The sequence below is a fragment of the Anneissia japonica genome, unplaced genomic scaffold, assembly GCF_011630105.1.
Source record: "Anneissia japonica isolate Jap-2015-1 unplaced genomic scaffold, ASM1163010v1 scaffold520_len173684_cov151, whole genome shotgun sequence".
Classification (NCBI taxonomy): Eukaryota; Metazoa; Echinodermata; class Crinoidea; order Comatulida; family Comatulidae; genus Anneissia; species Anneissia japonica.
This window is the reverse complement of record NW_022728898.1, coordinates 145445-163600: the sequence shown is the minus strand read 5'-3', so window position 1 is coordinate 163600 and position 18156 is coordinate 145445. Positions and strand designations below refer to the sequence as shown.

Genomic DNA, 18156 nt, shown 5'->3' with positions numbered 1-18156 from the left:
AAGAACCCAAGACCAAGTCAAAATACCCAAGATCTTGGGTAAATACCCAAGCAGTGGTCACGCTGGTCAACAGTCAAATTAGACATTTTGCTGCGTTCCAGTGCACCACCTAGCACGGTTCGTAAAAAAAAAACGCGTTACATTGCTCATCCGGTAAAAATGCCTTCTTTTGTACCATGTTTAGCGAACTATCAGACCTCCAAAAACAAAAATGATTTTGAATTAAAAAAAAAATATAATAAAAACACAACCGCCGCCACGAAAAAAGGGAAAATTTCTAGAATGTTGTGAGTAAACAGAAGACGAACACATTAATAAATAACTCTTTTTAATTCATAGGCAATAGCATTCAAATCTCTTTTGGTAGTGTGGTGGTCCTGTTTTACTAAAATATACTGTATTTTAATCATTATATTGAAGAAAAAGGATGCAAAAACTACAGAGATTTACATTAAATAACTTGTGGGCGAGTTGACTTGTGGCCGAGTTGACTTGTGGCCGAGTTGATTTGTGGCCGAGTTGGCTTGTGGACGAGTTTGCTGTAGCCGAACTTTTTGTGACCGAGTTGATTTGTGGCCGAGTTGACTTGTGGCCGAGTTGATTTGTGGCCGAGTTTACTGTGTCCGAGTTGACTTTTGGCCGAGTTGACCTGCACCCCTAGTACACACACCAAATAGGACTAGGTCTACAGCACCCATAGGCTATATTTTTCCTTAATTACTATAAATTGAAAAAAAAATCACTCTCATATTCTGTACTTTATTAATTAATAACTTTGAAAAAATATAATAGTTTAAGGCAACCTCTTATAAATAAATCTCGGATGTTGTGGTGTAGGCCTTATAATAGATTTTTAAAAAAAGAAAGAAAATTTTGTTATATAATCATGGTAATTTCCTGGTTAAAAAAGGTAACAAATGAAAATAATGCAATTTACTACAGAATTATTTGGTATATATAGAGTATAAATTAGGCCTACTCTGGTATAATACGGTACAGTTTAACCTCCCTGTGCGACCACCTATCGTACGTAGGGCCTATTATCACCTCCCTCACACTCATATGGTCCCGTTTGTCTAATCAGTGTATTTGATATTTCTCCACCACTAAGCCCTACTGTATAACGACTGAGAACACTTCTTGACTTCCTGTATTTTCTTATGATACATTAAGCGACCACCTTAAAAGTTCGCATGGATATCTTTCGACAACCAATCTAAAATCGATCAGACGCGGAGATGGTGCACAGTTAGCTACGTCAAACTAATATTATAGGCGCACAACACTATTAAAGAAAAACAACATAAAAGCGATAATAAGATAAATAGGCCGCTTTTTCACGTCCAATTTGTAGTAATTAACTAATTCCCCCGTGATATAACAAGGGGTGGCGCCAGGATTTGCCCGACATGGGGGCCGAGGTCCCAGACGAGGGGGCCGATGCCCCTGACGAGGGGTCAGATTTCCCCGACGAAAGCAATGTGGGCGTGGTCGAGCTTCGATTAAACTAATAAAAGGTTTCGAAAGTGGTACAGGGGACGAAGCCCCCGAAAATTGTAACAATTCAGTTGGTTTCAAAGGCTTATTTAATCGATTTTAGAGTCTACTAATATGTAGAAAATACATATAATTTTTTTTCTCTCCGACGAATTGTTCTCCCCGTCGGGGAGTATCTGTCTCTTATACACATCTAGATGTGTATAAGAGACAGGGGCAGCACTCCACGACGGGTAGGTGGGGAGGGGGTGCTGGCGCCACTCCTGAATTAACAACATGTCAGTTTAAGACCTGTTTAAAGATAGGCCTTCATCGGAGGTTCATGATTATAAAGTGACTGTACCCTTGTTGGTGTAACCATGGAGGGTATAAGGCCGAAATCTCTATCGGGTACTGCCACAGGTCTAGCCTAGCCTATATTATTGTTAATATTATATTATACTGTATATTATTATAATTAATAATTATAATTATTTCTAATTAAATTATTAAATATATACCGTACTCGCGCGAATAAGCGCTCCTCTCGAAAAACCGCCCCTCCTAACGTGAAAATTTCCTTAAGCGCCCCGTTTGAATAAAAATATTATTAATATAGCCAATTTGAGTTTCATTGCAGGCCTATGTTTAATTTAAGCACCCGAACAAAGGGGCGCGAATTCGCAAAATAAAGGTGATTTTTAACTAATTTTCGGGGAGGGGGAGTAGATACGCCACTGATGTAAGTACAGATTCAGGCTTATATTTTACACAATTTTATAGCTTATGGTGATATAAATCTAACAAAGACCCTGCAAGTCTACCCATACACTTTTAAATCAGTGTAGAAAACTAGATGATGTCGGTACGATATTTCTTTAAAAAAAAAAATAACATATACAAATAGTAAATAGGAAGAAAGTATTATCGTGCATGATACGAAGGTAAAACGTTCCCAACGTCAACACTTGAATAAGGGAGGTACGTGTGTCCCGATTGTCATGTGCACGTCTTGAAATCAGGAAGTGATTGAAGATAATTTCGTACGTGCCATCTTGATCCAAATTAGTGACGCCGGGGCAATAGTTGATCGTAACGGTAGTGGCTATCGGCACTGCTGCAGTGCCGATTTGACACTGCCGAAGTGCGAAAAAAGGCTGCTGTTTTCTATCGGCACTACCGCAGTTCCAAAAAGCTGCTGTTTACTATCGGCACTGCCACAGTGGGAAAAGCTGCTGTTAATTAAGCAAATCGATGTTTTTTATCGATAACTGACATTATTATCAATAATTGATTAGGTCTAGCCTAGCCCATATTATTGTTAACATAATATTATGTATGTTTTACAATTAATAATTATAATTATTTCTAATTAAACTATTAAATATATACATTATATTAAGCCTAGGCATACATGTATACATAAAACAAAAAGTAAACAAATAATAATAATAATATTAATAATAATAATAATATAATAATAATTTTACGATAGTTTGATTAATGAGATAATAATAATCAGCATATTAAATAAAATTAAATAAGAATGTTTTCTACCGTACTGTATTTGATTCTGTTTAAAAAATAATCTTATATATTATAAGTTCATTTTCTGTGATAATTTTATTCACATAGGCTAATTCATGTTTTCAAAATAAATAATATATATAAAATAATAATAATAATAATAATAATAATAATAATAATAAGAAGAATGAAGGTTCTCGAATAATGCTTAAATAAAGAATTAATAATACTTCATACTTCAATAGGCCTATTTACGATAGTGTGATTAATCAGACATTTGTTGATTAATTTATAGAAATATATAATAGGTATATACCATTATTAATGATTCAGCATATTAAATCAAATTACATCGTCAATGTAAAATCTTCTTATAACATAAAAGTTTCATTGTAAATTCTATGATAGGCCTAATTTAAACCAAATAATTTATGTTTTCAATTATTTAAGCATTATAAAATTCAGTGGGCCTAACGCTGGATGTAAATGTAAAACAACAAAAGCAAACTATGCTAATACTATCGCGAGATTAATGCGTATTTTGGTAAGCATAGCTCAGGATGGTTCACACAAGGTGACAAATCCGTCGAAATGCTGTATAAATATACTGCAATTATTTAAATACTTTTCACACGAACTTACAAATATCTTAATAATTAGTTAATTATTAATTAATTAATAGATTGATATAAACATTGTGACCTATAAGATAGTATAATACATACTCCAAGTATCGAAATGCACACCATCGTGTCGGGATTCAATATTTCGATATTAATTGTGTCATTCGATATTAAAATATCATTCGATATTAATTATGTCATCATAGGACATTGTATATGTCATCATATGATGACATAATTAATGTCGAAATATGGAATCCCGACACGATGGCGTGTATTTCGATACTTGGAGTATGTATTATACTATCTTATCTGAGATTAATCAGTGGACCTTTAATATATAGGCATATTTTAATTAATAAATACAAGGATCCTGCAACGATTTTTTTCAGGTCAGAAATAGGCATCAACCNAACCTGTCTCTTATACACATCTAGATGTGTATAAGAGACAGGTTTGGGTCCTGGTGGAGGCGAAGTTTCTTTTCTTCATTCTGATCAGAATTTTCTCCTCTGTTACGTTTATTATCTGCTATTTATTATATGTTTATCATCGCTATTTCCATGAACTGGCAAATACGAAAATTGCGATTGAAAAATTACTACTTTTTTATACCAATTTCTTACCTGAAAAATTTATTGCAGGATTCTTTTATTTATTAATTAAAATATATTAATAAATTGTACTTATAGGTCACAATTTCTATATCAATCTATTAATCAATTAGTAATTAACTAATTGAAGATATTAATTAAGATTATAATAATTAATAAACTCGTGAATTTCGTGTGAAAATAATTTAAATAATTGCAGTTTATTTATACTGCATTTCGACGGATTCGTCACCTTTTGTGAACCATCCTGAGCTCGGCTTACAAAAAATACGCGGTAATCGCGCGATAGTATTAGCATTTGCATGCATGAAAACACTTTGTCGATGCTTTACTTTTTGTTTTTTGCTTTTGTTTTGTTTTACATTTTCATCCAGCGTTAGGCCTAATGAATTGTTTAAATGCTTTAGTAGTTAAAAACATAAATTATGTGGATTAAATTCTAATAGAACTTACAATGAAACTTATAATTTATAAGATTATTTTTTGAAACAGAATAAAAATAGGTAACATTTTATTGAAAAAAAGAAAACAGATTTTACATCTATTTTGATTTAATATTATGCTTATTATTATTATTATTATTATTATTATTATTATTATTATTATTATTATTATTATTATTATTATTATTTTATAAAAAAACTGCCGTGTTTTGGCACTGCGGCAGTGCCGAAAGGAAATCGGAGCTTTTTTCGCCCTGCGGCAATATGCCGATAGAAAAATTAACAGCTTTTTTTCGCACTGTGGCAGTGCCGATATAAAACAGTAGCTTATTCGCACTGCGGCAGTGCCGATAGAAAAAACAACTTTTTGGCACTGCGGCAGTGCCGATAGAAAACAGCAGCTTTGTTTTTTTGCACTGCGGCAGTGCCAATAGCATCAGCCGACTGAGAAAGTCAGTTGTTTTTATGAAAGGGATGGTTCAAAGTTCGTGATAATTGGGATAATTGTAAAAGAAAAAACGAACATGCTAATACTTTTGTGAATAATTTGAGGGATACCGGCGTCAATATGGATGACAACACAGTTTGTGAAAGCAATAATACTGGGCCTAGGCTCCCCACCACGTCTGTGACAAGTTCAGCAGGTGACTGTACCGGCGGAGGAGAACGTGTTATCTCTACCGAGGATCCATGGAACGAAGATGACAACAGCGGCCTACGATTATTTGATAGTAATAATTTTAATGATACTTCACCAAAGGAAGTTACTAATGACGGTATACGTGAGATCACAAAAATGTCTAAAGATGTGAAAATTACACAAGAAAATGATAATAATCAAGAAATTAAAGCATCTCAGAATGTGAATTTGAACAGCAGAGTGTCAGATCTTGACAATAAATTTTTGGAAGCAAAGGACAACCTTGTTAACACAGATGGACCTAGTACATCAAACGAGTGTGCAACGAACAGTATTTTAAATCCTGATGAACACATAACTACTGCTAACCCTAAACCTAAACATACATCAGGCTTAGGCCTAGTACAGGGTGTAGACGGAAGCCAAGTTGCTTCAGAAACAAATAAAGAAAAAATGTTAGTTGCAGAGAATAGTGGAAATGCAGGTCTATCTAATAAAATGCCTTTTGGTTTGTTTTCTGCTAGCAGTAACACTAAAGTTTCAAGGGCTTGCACAGAAACCAAGAATGATGAACGCCAATCAGATGTTGACTCTGATTCAGATGAAGAGGAGAAATTTAAAGGGGAACGCATCATTGATTTAGGTGGCATTGAAATCCCAGAGATGTTGTCGCCAAAGTCCCGGATTGATTACATTAATGATATGCGAAAACAACTTGGTAACTTGATCACAAAAGGCCCTAGTATTGTTGCAACAAACCTTCTTCATGGTGTGAGTGAACCACCAATCGGAAGCCCTAAAGACAAACTAATGACAGATATTGATACATGGGAAGTCCTCACACCGTACAGCTCAAGTTCAATGGCTGATTTAATAAACCCAAGTGGGCAAACATTACACGGTACGATAACAAGGGAAGGGGAAATGATTTCTTTTGTAGCTGATGATATTATGGAGAAAATACGCCAAAGTGCGAGCCCTATGGCATCATCAAGGGGTAAGATCAGATATCTTGAGAATAGCTTGGTGTCTGCATGCTACCCGTATGGAAATTAACCAAAATGATTTGATTAAGTAAAATATCCCTACAGAGTGAATACTGAGGCAGGTAGCCGAGGCAAATCCTTTGTTGCAGATTAGGCAAGACTTTTTATACCTTGTTTCGTGAACTTATTTTTTTTAAGATCGTCAAAGGAGTGCAGAAAAAAAAAGGGTTTGCCAAAAACATTCAGACGGAGGAGGAAATAAAATTCTATTGTTGAATGTAAACAGTGTAGTAATGAGATGGTTATAAATGATTTAAATTTATATAATTTTATTAGGAAGAAATATACTGGCTTATTTTTGGAGATTTCAAGGCAGCAACGTGCGTAATAACAGTAAAGAAAAAAACATTTCCATTTTTCTGTTGTGGGCGGTGGGTTCGCGAAACAAGGTTTGAAAAAGTATTGCATTACATTGGAACTGCAGTACTGTACATGTCAAAGTTTATAGCAGAAAGTTAAAAGTGAAGTTTACACAAATCAACATTCTATATGGCATCAGCTTTTGATTTATTATAGTTTTGTTAAAAATGTGTGTTGCTAGCTTTTGCAGTATTTCTTGGTTTAATGCATTTTGTTTTGTCATACTGTAGTTATTAGAGTCTCTCACAGTAATTTTTATTTTTTTTTTGTTGTTAGATTTGTAAGTGAGTCATTAGAGATTATTCCTCCCAGTTTTTACTATTTGGTCCAAATTGCTAAACTCTGGCCTGGCTTAATGTTTGTATTAACCTAATGTATGTATAAGCATGATAGATCATGATTCCAAGTGAACCATTGGTGTTTTAAGCAAGCTTTACAGTATGTCACTGTTGCAGCCCCACTCAACTGACCTCAAATAGTTGCTGGTAGCGCTTATACTTTCACCCTTAACTACAAGCAACTACTGTATAAGCATGTAGGTAAAACTAGTTGCGACAGAGCACTTAAATCACTTCCGATTGTAGATGATCTACTACAGGTAATTGCCATGCAACGGTACCGTAATTTGATAAACATAAACCCTACAGTACAGTCATTTATGACACAGTTAATAGACTAGAATTACTAGGTTGATTACTACTTCATTCATGGATTTATTCAATATTCAATATACAAAATTCAGGCAAAAAAAGTTAAAATTACAATTATGTCATAAAAATAACAAAATTACCATAAAAAATGAGTAAGTGAATAAATAAATAACGGGGGAACAGAAGGCAGTATAATGTATTGTAGACGAATCTAAATTGCACATTATTTACATTGCCCTGGTTGGGGTCATTAAAACAGTACATTAAAAAGCGAAATTACACGATTACAGGTAAAAACGAGTAAAAAGAGATGTAAACTAAATTGATCACATCAACATTAAATCAAATTTAAACATGGATATATCAAAAAATTAGACAGTACATTAAATCAAATTACAAGACAGAAACTCAAATGATCACATCAACACCAAGTCTTATTCCGATATCCCTCAACCAGAGTGGACATAAAAATTGATTGGATCATTATTGATCAAAATTTACAAATGTATAAATAATGTTACTTGTTCAAAAGTTTAACAAAGTAAGGTATCGGGCTTCTTCGGAACCGTTCTGTTTTCGAGCATAAAGTGGAGTGATCCTTTGAGTTTCTAAGATTGTATTTAACTAACTCGTGCCTTTGTTTGGGTAGCCAGGTTTGAAATATTGGGTGATGGGCAAGCTTCTGTGCAAATTTGAGACATAAGCTTTCTCTGTGTTTACATAATTTTTCTATATTCAACAGTGAAAGTGCTTGATCATAATGATCATATTGGTTTCCCAAAATAATCCTGAAGGCTCGTTTTTGGACGTTTTCAAGCATAGAGCTCAATTCAAGAGTGAGACCCGCATTCCACACAGGGACACCATATTCTAAGAGAGATCTTACATATCCTTTATAAACTATAATCAGTTCTTCCCAGGACAGGTGGAATTTTTTTAGTAGTTTCAACATGAAAAGCTTCCCATTAGCTCTTTTAACTAAGTCAGATATATGTGAATTCCATTTAAGATCGTTAGAGATAATGATACCTAGTACTTTAATTATTTGAACTTCTTGGAGTGAAACATTGTTAATAGTAATATTTGGTATTAAGGGGGGTGTTTTCATGAAACACACTTGCATATGGGCACACTTATTCACGTTAAGAGACAAGCCATTGTTAGCTGACCAGTTTTCCAGGACGTCAACCAATTGTTGAGCATTGTTTGTTGGGTTCCTACCAATAGAATTAATTATCAATGTCATGTCATCAACATATTTAAGAACCAAATGTTGTTGATTGTTAAGATTAGTTAAGGCATCATTTATCTGGACCATGAAGCATAATGGGCCTAATTTTGTCCCTTGTGGGACACCCCCATTTAACAATTTTGGTTCAGATAAGGTGCCTTTGTATCTCACTGATTGGCTTCTATTGTTTAAGAAATCCCCAATCCAAGGGAGCAGAAAGGCATTAACATTTAGATCAATGAGTTTACGCATCAATATGTTATGGTTTAAGATATCAAAGGCCTTTGAAAAATCTGTAATAACAACAGAACTGTGAGCTTTAGCATTGTCTGAGTGACTGCATAAATTGTTAATTAACTTGATGAGATAATGACAGGTGGACATGCCACTTCTATTTCCAAACTGGTTTTCATCGATCTTGTCTTTGATGTCGTTAAGAAGCCAGTTCGAAATAAAGTGTTCAGCTACTTTGGAAAAATGATCAGTTAATGATATTGGTCTAAGTTTGTTCCAAGTGGCTGGTGAAGATTTGGGTATTGGTACAACAACAGCTTTTTTCCATTGGTTTGGAACTTTGCCTTCTTTAAAGGAGGAGTTAAGAATTTCAGTGAGAGGGGTAGAAAGTTCACAGGCAAACTCGCGAATAATGCGAGCGGGAAGACCATCAGGACCTGATGCTTTAGTTTGATTTATGTGTTTTAGACAGTTGAAGACCTCAAACTCTTCTATTTGCGGTAGCGGCCTCTTAGACGGTAGATATGCTGGTAGAGATTTGGTGTTGAGTGGTTCTACGTTAAAGGAAGTCGCAACAAATGCATCATTGATAGCATTAGCTACTGCTAAGTAATCCTCAGGATCCACATCCGGAGGGGGGTTGATAGTAGTTTGGTCAGACTTTTTATTAGTCATAATTTTGATCTCACGATACCATTTTGCAGGATTTGTAGTTCTCAAATTTCTAATGCGCTCATGGTAAAATTGGAACTTGGATTTTTGCGACATTATATTAATTTGGTTTCGAACATCTTTCCATCGTGGGTTATTGTTGGCATGCAATTTTTGTCTTTTCTTGATTAATGATTTAATAGTACTGTTCATCCACGGTTTGTCGTTGACATGGCTTTTGACCAATTTGGATGGAAAAAAGTGATCTATCGCTTGTTTTAGTTGATGATAGAAGGCATCACACTTTGCTTGGGAGCAGTTGGCATTATTTATTTCAGTCCATTTGTGTGTGGTGATCCAGTGTCCAAAGCTATTAATTGCCGATTCTTTCATAGGTCTGACCAACCTAGATCGTGTGCTGTTAGCTTTTTTTATTAGTTTAGATTGCCATAAAATTCCATTGTGATCACTCATTCCTAGAGGTGCAATTATTTGAGGTGAGTTATATTCCTTGTGGATGTTTGTGAAAATTTTGTCAAGTATAGCATTACCACGAGTAGCATGATTGACAACTTGGACCATTGATTTACACTTGATTTGGGTGACATCTATCCGGTTAAAATCCCCTGCGATAACGATGCCAGCAAAGGGGTAAGCAGATTGGATGAAGTCCACAGATTCGACTAGGCTAGTAATAAAATCCTCAGAAGTGCAATAATTCAAAAAAAAAAAAAAAAAAAAAGTTTTTCTTTATTTTCATTACAGTACACCTGCCTCTGCCTTGAAATGTTTTCCAATTATATGACAAAAGCATTTAACCCTCCGATTACTACAGTACACTGTTCTGTTTCATTCACCAATGGAATTTTGTCGTCCTAATGTTTTTGGCAAAACTGTTTGCTAAATAAGAGAAGGCAAAATTTTATTTTATTTTTTTCTGCGTTCCTCTGACGATCTTTAAAAACAAAATAAGTTCGCAAAACAAGGTATAAAAAAGGATCGCCTAAAAGATATTTGTAGTTTTATTTTGAAAGCATTGCATAGGTTTTTCCATGCAATATGCATCAGTTTTTGCTATTGGAATCCCTACTGTATGTAAATTTTTAAACTTTGCTCAGGTATAATATTTAGCCAACATACATTTTTTACTTATTTTTAGGTTCACCAGCAAGCTCTGTGACAGCTTCTGCCCCAGACACTCCTCTGTTGCCATCACGGGCAGAGTCATTCTCAAGGACTGCTATTCCACCAATCGACCCAGCTGTAATCACAGACATTGAGAAGCACTGTGTAAAAGTAGCAGACAGCCTAGACTTAATGCTAGGAAACCTGACTGGTAGTATACACAATGTGAGTTAACTGTAATGGTGGTGGTGGTGACATGCAAGAGTAGGGTTCTGTACAGATTGTTAATTATTATTATTACTATTATTATTATTATTATTATTATTATTATTATTATTATTTTCATTACTGTATGTTATTGATATAACAATAATTATTATTGTCTATTTATTATTATTTTATTTATTACATAATAATTGATAACAATAATGCATATTAAATGATAATATATGATAATTAAATATCTATTTTAATACCGGTAATTATAATTAAGATAATGGTAGTTATTGTTAGTGTTATTTTTTGTAATAATTACTGCATAAAATAAATTTTTTCTATTGCATATTTTAAAGACTTTTTTTTTTATGAAAGTCTTTAATGTCTGAAACTAATACTGTATACGTATTATTGTTGCTAGGAAAATATCTTGTATTCCCAAATTTTTATTTAAAGATTCTTACTGTAGTAAGATGTCATCACAAACTGAGTCTTGTGGTATTTTAATGTCTATAGTATCTTGAATCATGTCCCTGTACGTTGAGAACAATGCATATAATTTTGAAATGTCTGAAAAAATAGTAAATAATCCCTGAAGATAAACAACTGATACATTTTCTTTAAGTTTTCCTTGTCAATTCTAAAAAAAAAAAAATAAAAAAAAAACAAACCTTAATCTATGTATATCAACTCAGAATCTTTGTTATTGTAAAGGTGTTAAAACTTAACAGAAACTCTAAACACAAATTTTTGCCATACTATAATTTCGTATATTAATTTCTTGATATGACATTAACCTCTAGCATACAACACAACTCACAAATTAATACAGTAAGCAGCTATGTATTGCATCTTTTAAACCTGAAGTACTCTGTTAAATAAAATCATTGAATTATAAGAATCGATAATATTATGTGTTTGATTGCACAAGCCTTTGTTGATAGTAATGATTGCATTTATCTTAATACTGTAATACCCTATGATAATGTATTAATTGATGCTTTATTCTTTAGATGTCTGCAATTACTGTTGGCCACATTCAGACTTACAAACATGCAGCTGATAAAGTCGGCTTTACAGTAGATCAAAGTGTCAAGGTAAGTCCACTGAAGCATTAATGACTAAAAGAATTATCAAAGGAACAATACAATATTAATCTATGCTTAGTCCAGGATAAAGGAAACCAGAAGATCGTTCCTTCACAGGTGGGTAAACAATATTTTCAATGACATGGATTTAATATTGTTTAACTTTTCTTGTTGGTAACTATAGGCTATGTATTCTTTGATGGCAAAATGTGAACAGCTGAATAAGATGATGGAGCCAGTTCAAGATCTTGCCCAGCAAATGTATCCTTATTTTTAATAATTTTTTTAAATGAGTTGTTTTATGTATTACAGTGACATAAACAGGGTGTGCAAAAATGCGTTCTCTCTCTCCTCCCCTCCCCACTTCCCCAGCAGCAGCCAAAAAAATAAGAGATTAAAAATTTATAAAACTGCCAGGTTTTATGACCCTTGGGACGTATGGTAGGTAGAGGAACACTATCCCTTCCTCTCTAGGAACATATTGGTGGTGGCAACCGTTATTACGATTATGATAATGATAATTATAATGCATTAAACTGTGACAATTTATAGTTCAAAGGCGTAGAAATTTACTGGGATTCATAATCCATACATGATTGTCTAGAGCTGCGAATGTGTTCTGTACAGTCAATGTTTGATCCGTTGACCAATTTTCAGCTTTGTCTAGACTATCAACTTTTATTTGATGAAAAAATCTGTTGCATGCCCATATAATATAGTCATGGTGTGCCTATATATAGTCATGATGTGCCTATATATAGTCATGATGTGATGTCATTGTCAAATGTTTTTTTTTTTTTTTTCAAATAAAATTTGGTAGTCCTAACAGGGCTTTATAATAGGGAACTTTCGATTTGTGCGACGAAGCGACGCTGGAATGGAATCACTCATGCGTTACCGTCCTACCTAGCGTCCTACGTTCTCTGCGTACGTGGATTTGGCCAAATTGCGTTCCAGAACCTATTCGATGAGGTGACCTTAATGTTCTCGCATGCACAGATGACATTTAGTGACGTCGTTAGTTCTACGTCCTACCATAGTCGTGCAATCGAAAGCTCACTAATATGCCTTGGCATCAACCACATTGTTCCGCTATTAGCATTTAGTGTCACCCAGCTATTACCGTATTTAGAACTGCCCTTTTCCCTACTTTTAATTTTTAAATATTATAATACATGAGTGTTTTGATCTTAACTCTGGAATTAGCAAAGGAATTAAGAGATTACTGGATGAATTAGAGTCGAAGTGCAAATGATTCCTGAGATTTTGCAGTAGCACTATAAGCAAACAGTAAGAGATTTGACCATATTAAACAGTACAGTACTTGTATTAATAAGGGATTAAGATCATTCTTACTGAAGTCAAAGGCAATTTAAAGGGAGCGTGAATTCTCAACAAATTGTAAACACAGATAGTTTTGCCATAGTGTTTGGATATCAACAAGGTGATAATGATATTTTTTATGGACTCTTTCATACTGAAATTGCAAGTGGATAGAATGCATGCAGTTGCACCATATAAGCAAACAGGTTATGTAGATGTTGATGCTTTAAAGGAACATGCATTTGGAAAACAGGGATGAAACAGGATTCATGCCCCATGTCCCGCTCTACCCATCAACAGGGGTCCCAAGCTGCAAGAATTCACTTCTGGGAGATCTACATTAGTTTTAGCTTTCATACTGTAACACATCTAATTTTATGTTGCTGCACATGCTGATACCCATCAGCACTGAATTCTGTGAGACAATTAATAATGAAGTAGTATTCATTCAAGTATTATTGGATTGGTTATTTTCTGTGAGATCTTGCTTGTTTGTGGGAGATTCCCGTAACCTGTGTGAGACTTGGGACCCCAGCATTAATGGTGTAAGTACTTCATTAGCAATGGGATTATAATCCGAGCAAGCATACTTTCAACAAGGGAGGATCGACCTACCTTTCAATCGGTTGTGGAATGACCACCTTATCTTAGAAAAGGAAAATAATAATTGAGATAATTATCACTGAACAAAATATAATATATAACTGCATCTATATAAAAATATGTGTCTAAAGTGCTCAGAAATGGAATCTAATAGTATTCAAATTGGTTTGAGGTGAAGTAGTAAATATACTTCATGAAGTGTTGGATAATTCGGACGTGAAGTTCTCTTGACGTGAAGTAAAACTCACTGCTTTACCAAAATACAACCATGTTGAATTGTTTTACTGTATCTCATAAATATTAAACCACAAACCATCCATCTACATTAGTCATTTCAATCCGTGAGGGTAAAATTATGCAGATTAAGCTTAAGCTTTACATATAGGCGAAGGTGCAGTATTCGATTGTGTAGGCCTAAAAATGGTACGCACAGGGAAGTAGTGACGACCACAACGCATCCTTTCATATTATATGAGGTATAGTAATATCGAATAGTACTACATAATTTTAAAACATTAGCTCTCCCCCAGCCCCAAATGTAACTCATCTTGTTACTGAACCAGTAACAATTTCGGTCTCAGTCCGCACCTGCTCGCAATGTCATGTAATTACATCGCTGGAAGTATTGTGAAATCTACATTCACCATGGTTATGAAATTTATGTAGTAGTAATAATTGTAAAAATAGTAATATATTGAAAATATAATTAAACAATATGGAAAATTATTAGTAGAATTTTATTATTTTGCACCTATATTTGATTTGCTTATCTGTCTATGTATTTATCTGTTCGTTTGACTGTCTATCCACCCATGCATTTATCTATACAATGTGTTTTGTAATGTAATGTTAATATATCCAGTATAGGAATGACAACCATCTCCTTAACTTAATATCCACTAAAGTGTTTCAGTTACAGCAAAAATTACTTGAAGGCACAACACTTAACAAGCAGTTGAACTCTCTAAAGGGGACACCTTCACGACCAAAAAAAGTTTCTCTTAGGGGTGACCCAACGGGGGTTCTAGTACTGTACGGTATGTAACACATGCTGCCTTGGAATTTTCCACATAATTTACATACTTGGTTTTCACGCATCGTTTACTTTATATTTTTACTTTTTCCTGCTGTTACAAATACACACACACACACACACACACACACAAATCCAACTATTCAATACTAGTAAGCATAAATCTTTATTACAGTTGTAACTTTCATTCAAAACAAATGCATAGGAAACCTCACCTGAGCTCAAACCAATCTGTTTACTTTGCTTATTGGTCAATGAGTGAACAACCAAAACGAATACTATATAGCAACTATCTTAAGAAATATACCACATTTCAGTGGTTCATAATACTATCACCTAGACATACACATTTTATTTTATTTATGTTTTGATGAGTTACCGGTAATCAACTTAATAAACATTTACATCTAAAGTTGTGCGTATGTACTTTATTTATTTTTTATTTATTTATTCTTTAATCTGGGTTTACCGCTTCATTAACATGCTACTGTTCTCACAGAGAGCCCATAAGACATTGAAATAACAAGAGAACGACACAGAATATAAAAAAATCATCAATGTCATCGGTAAAAGAATGATGGAAAAGAATTACCTATCCCTCGCATTACAACTTTGATTTTACCTCAACAAGTATAGTTATTACAAATTCGACACGATATAAGATTGATTGTAACTGGTCATCTAAAACTGGTCGATAAATTAAAATATATAAAATATGTCAAGAACTATACAAGAGGAACATTTAAAGTACTTTAAAAAGTTCACTTGATATTCATTAAGTTAATAAAATAATTAAAAGCATAGTTTAAAAAAAAATTGTATTAAAATTAAATAAATTAGTTTTTTAAATGGTGAAATTGTTATACAGTACATAGTGGGTGCCTATTTGGTTATATCAAAAAAATCTATTACATGTGAAACAAACTTTAACCATACAGTACAATATATCATGCTTAGTAACAAAGTACGATAGTCTTTATGGCTTTTTATATAAAACTAACGATTTTTGTGAGGTGTTATATTCGTTATTTTTTTGGGTGCAATGGGTTTCGACTACTTCTCTGATATCGTTATTTGCCATATTATCACACTCTAGATCACGCAGCTTTATATGGTCATTGTCGGCAGCCATTCGCCCATTTGCCTCGTGACAGTTTTTGTTCATTATAATGTTGATTTCAACATTGTGTATGTATAAACTAGGCTGTGTTTGCAACTGATTCAAACGTTTTGTTTTTCTAAGAATATTTTCAAACAAATCTCGTTTTCGGCGATCATTCACTGCTTTCTTGAATCGATTTGACCTTCCATATTCAACATCACGGGGAAACTCTGGAGCAATCGACTGCACAGGTTCATCGCACTGGGGTATGATAGGCTGTGGAGCACTCTTCTCTCCTTCTGTCATTAATATATTGACGAATGGATTAATTGCACTAGGATAACTTGTGCTTTGGTGGCTTCTGTCAATAGATTGATCAGAATATTTCAGTTGTGCCTCGTATTGGACTAGGTTTGTATCCGGTGAAGATGGTATTCTTGAAGCATCTATGCCATATCCTGGCGGTTTCACACGAGTAGGAGACGACAAATAGAATGCAATAATACATAGGCCCAGAATAATTGTCATCGATACTAATCCAACCACTATTAACGTAGTAATGATCCATTGGTGTTCCCCACCTTCTGCACCGTCTTCTTCGTCTTGCGTAACTGAAATTATAGTGAATTGTTTCAGTAACATAAAAAAAAATGGGAAAAAATATTGGAAATAATAGGAAATGGCTTATGCAATTTATGTTGGTATGGGGTAAGTGGTGTTAGAAACTATTTCATTTCATTTATATCTTCAAATTCAGTAAAATATACACACAAGACAAACAAGACAAAACGACAATACCCCTGTCGGTAAAACAGAACACAAAATTTATTGCTGTAAACTGTTTTTCCCATATTATATTACCCTATACATAAAGGAAGGCCTAAGGCCAAAAAAACGAAGACCCCCAATTTTTACTCTATGCAAATATTTCAAAATCCAAATAAAACCATTGTCAAGTTTGCAATTCTTTATTTACACGGGAATATTATAAAATTAAAGTAAAATAACCAAGAGTCTTCGTTTTATAGAAACTTAAAATCTAAAATCCTCTTAGCTTAGTATTCAAAGTGAGCAATTAAAATATTAAAATTTTGTTTCATTTATTATCAACATACCAAGCGTAGGTTTGCAATACGTAGTCCTATTTGATTTGAAAAGCTAATGAAACAAATACCATGTCTTATTCAATTGCAAACTAATAAAAAATAAAGTACAAGTTTACTTACATTCAGGTGTTGTTATTTCGTGGCTTTGTGCAAATTGATTGCAAGCATATCCAAGAAGCAGTCCTAACAATTGTTTGATATGAAGCTGGAATATAGTCATTGCACTGTAATTCACGTCACTCTTTCCTTGTTTCTCAAATTCTGTAGAAGCTATACAAGTAATTGGCACATAACAGTTCGTATTCTACTGATTCAATCTTCATTTTGCTGATTATTTATATAGCTAAGATGGAAAGTCTTGGTGATCATGACCTTATTTCACGTTTCATGTGTCGAACTCTAAAATTCTACATCAAAGGGATCAGTAAAGAAAGGTCGTTCTTAATCTAATTTTGTTGTATATATATATTTTTGTTTATAACAAATTAATTATAAAATTAGGTTCCTTGAACTTACAGAAATGTATACAAAAAATAGCACAATGGTGAATTTTGCTTTTGGGAGGACACGTGACTATTTTCTTTGTACGAAATATTCAAGGCTACTACAGAAACAGAACCCAAATGAGTGATCATTATTCTCGTTCATGAACCAAAACAGAGCCCAACACAGTAAATCCTTCTTTTCTAATGAACCATGAACTTGGGGAATCCTGATAGCTATTCCTGATTTTAATCAATATCCTCGTCGTCATCGTCATCAACGTCACCATTTTCATTATCGTGATAATAATAATAAAACAGCAGAAAATGAAAAACAAATTAAACTTAGCCGTAAAACACTGTATCCATAAAATAACCACAAATGGGCAGGAACCAGCATTACCTGCAGTGGCGGCGCCAGTGTCTAAAATCTGAGGGTGGAAAGCTAAGTGAGGGGAAAGTTGAAATTCTAGGTCGGGGAAATATGCTTGGGTGGCCAAAAGTGGGCGTGGTAAAAAGCTCTTGACGAATTGTGGTTTGTCTTCTTTTTTTCGGTGGTGGGGTGGGGGTGACTGGTTGAAGG

General features: G+C 34.0%; 2 protein-coding genes across 4 annotated transcripts in view; one reads left to right on the top strand and one right to left on the bottom strand.

Annotated features, from left to right (window-relative positions):
• Positions 1–5102: 5102 nt before the first annotated feature.
• On the top strand, positions 5103–14604 carry LOC117114559. 2 transcript variants are annotated; one of them, XM_033258232.1, is made up of 5 exons: positions 5103–6320; positions 10655–10845; positions 11850–11933; positions 12109–12185; positions 13131–14604. In XM_033258232.1, exons 1-5 carry the CDS (start codon positions 5252–5254, stop codon positions 13177–13179), a joined length of 1470 nt encoding a protein of 489 aa, XP_033114123.1. In that variant the 5' UTR covers positions 5103–5251; the 3' UTR covers positions 13180–14604. The 2 variants fall into 2 exon arrangements, with proteins under 2 accessions (XP_033114123.1, XP_033114124.1); XM_033258233.1 differs by having other exon boundaries at positions 5104–6224.
• Positions 14605–15030: 426 nt separating this feature from the next.
• LOC117114560 overlaps positions 15031–18156 on the bottom strand; it is a 3695-nt gene continuing 569 nt past the window's right edge. The window contains exons 1-2 of one of the 2 annotated variants that reach the window (XM_033258235.1): positions 17212–17472; positions 15031–16596 (exon numbers count right to left, since the gene is read on the bottom strand). In XM_033258235.1, the coding sequence (XP_033114126.1) occupies positions 15860–16596; positions 17212–17311 (837 nt within the window). In that variant the 5' untranslated portion in view covers positions 17312–17472 and the 3' untranslated portion in view covers positions 15031–15859. Of the gene's footprint in view, positions 16597–17211; positions 17473–18156 lie in introns of those variants that run through there. The other variant, XM_033258236.1, reaches the window with a different exon arrangement.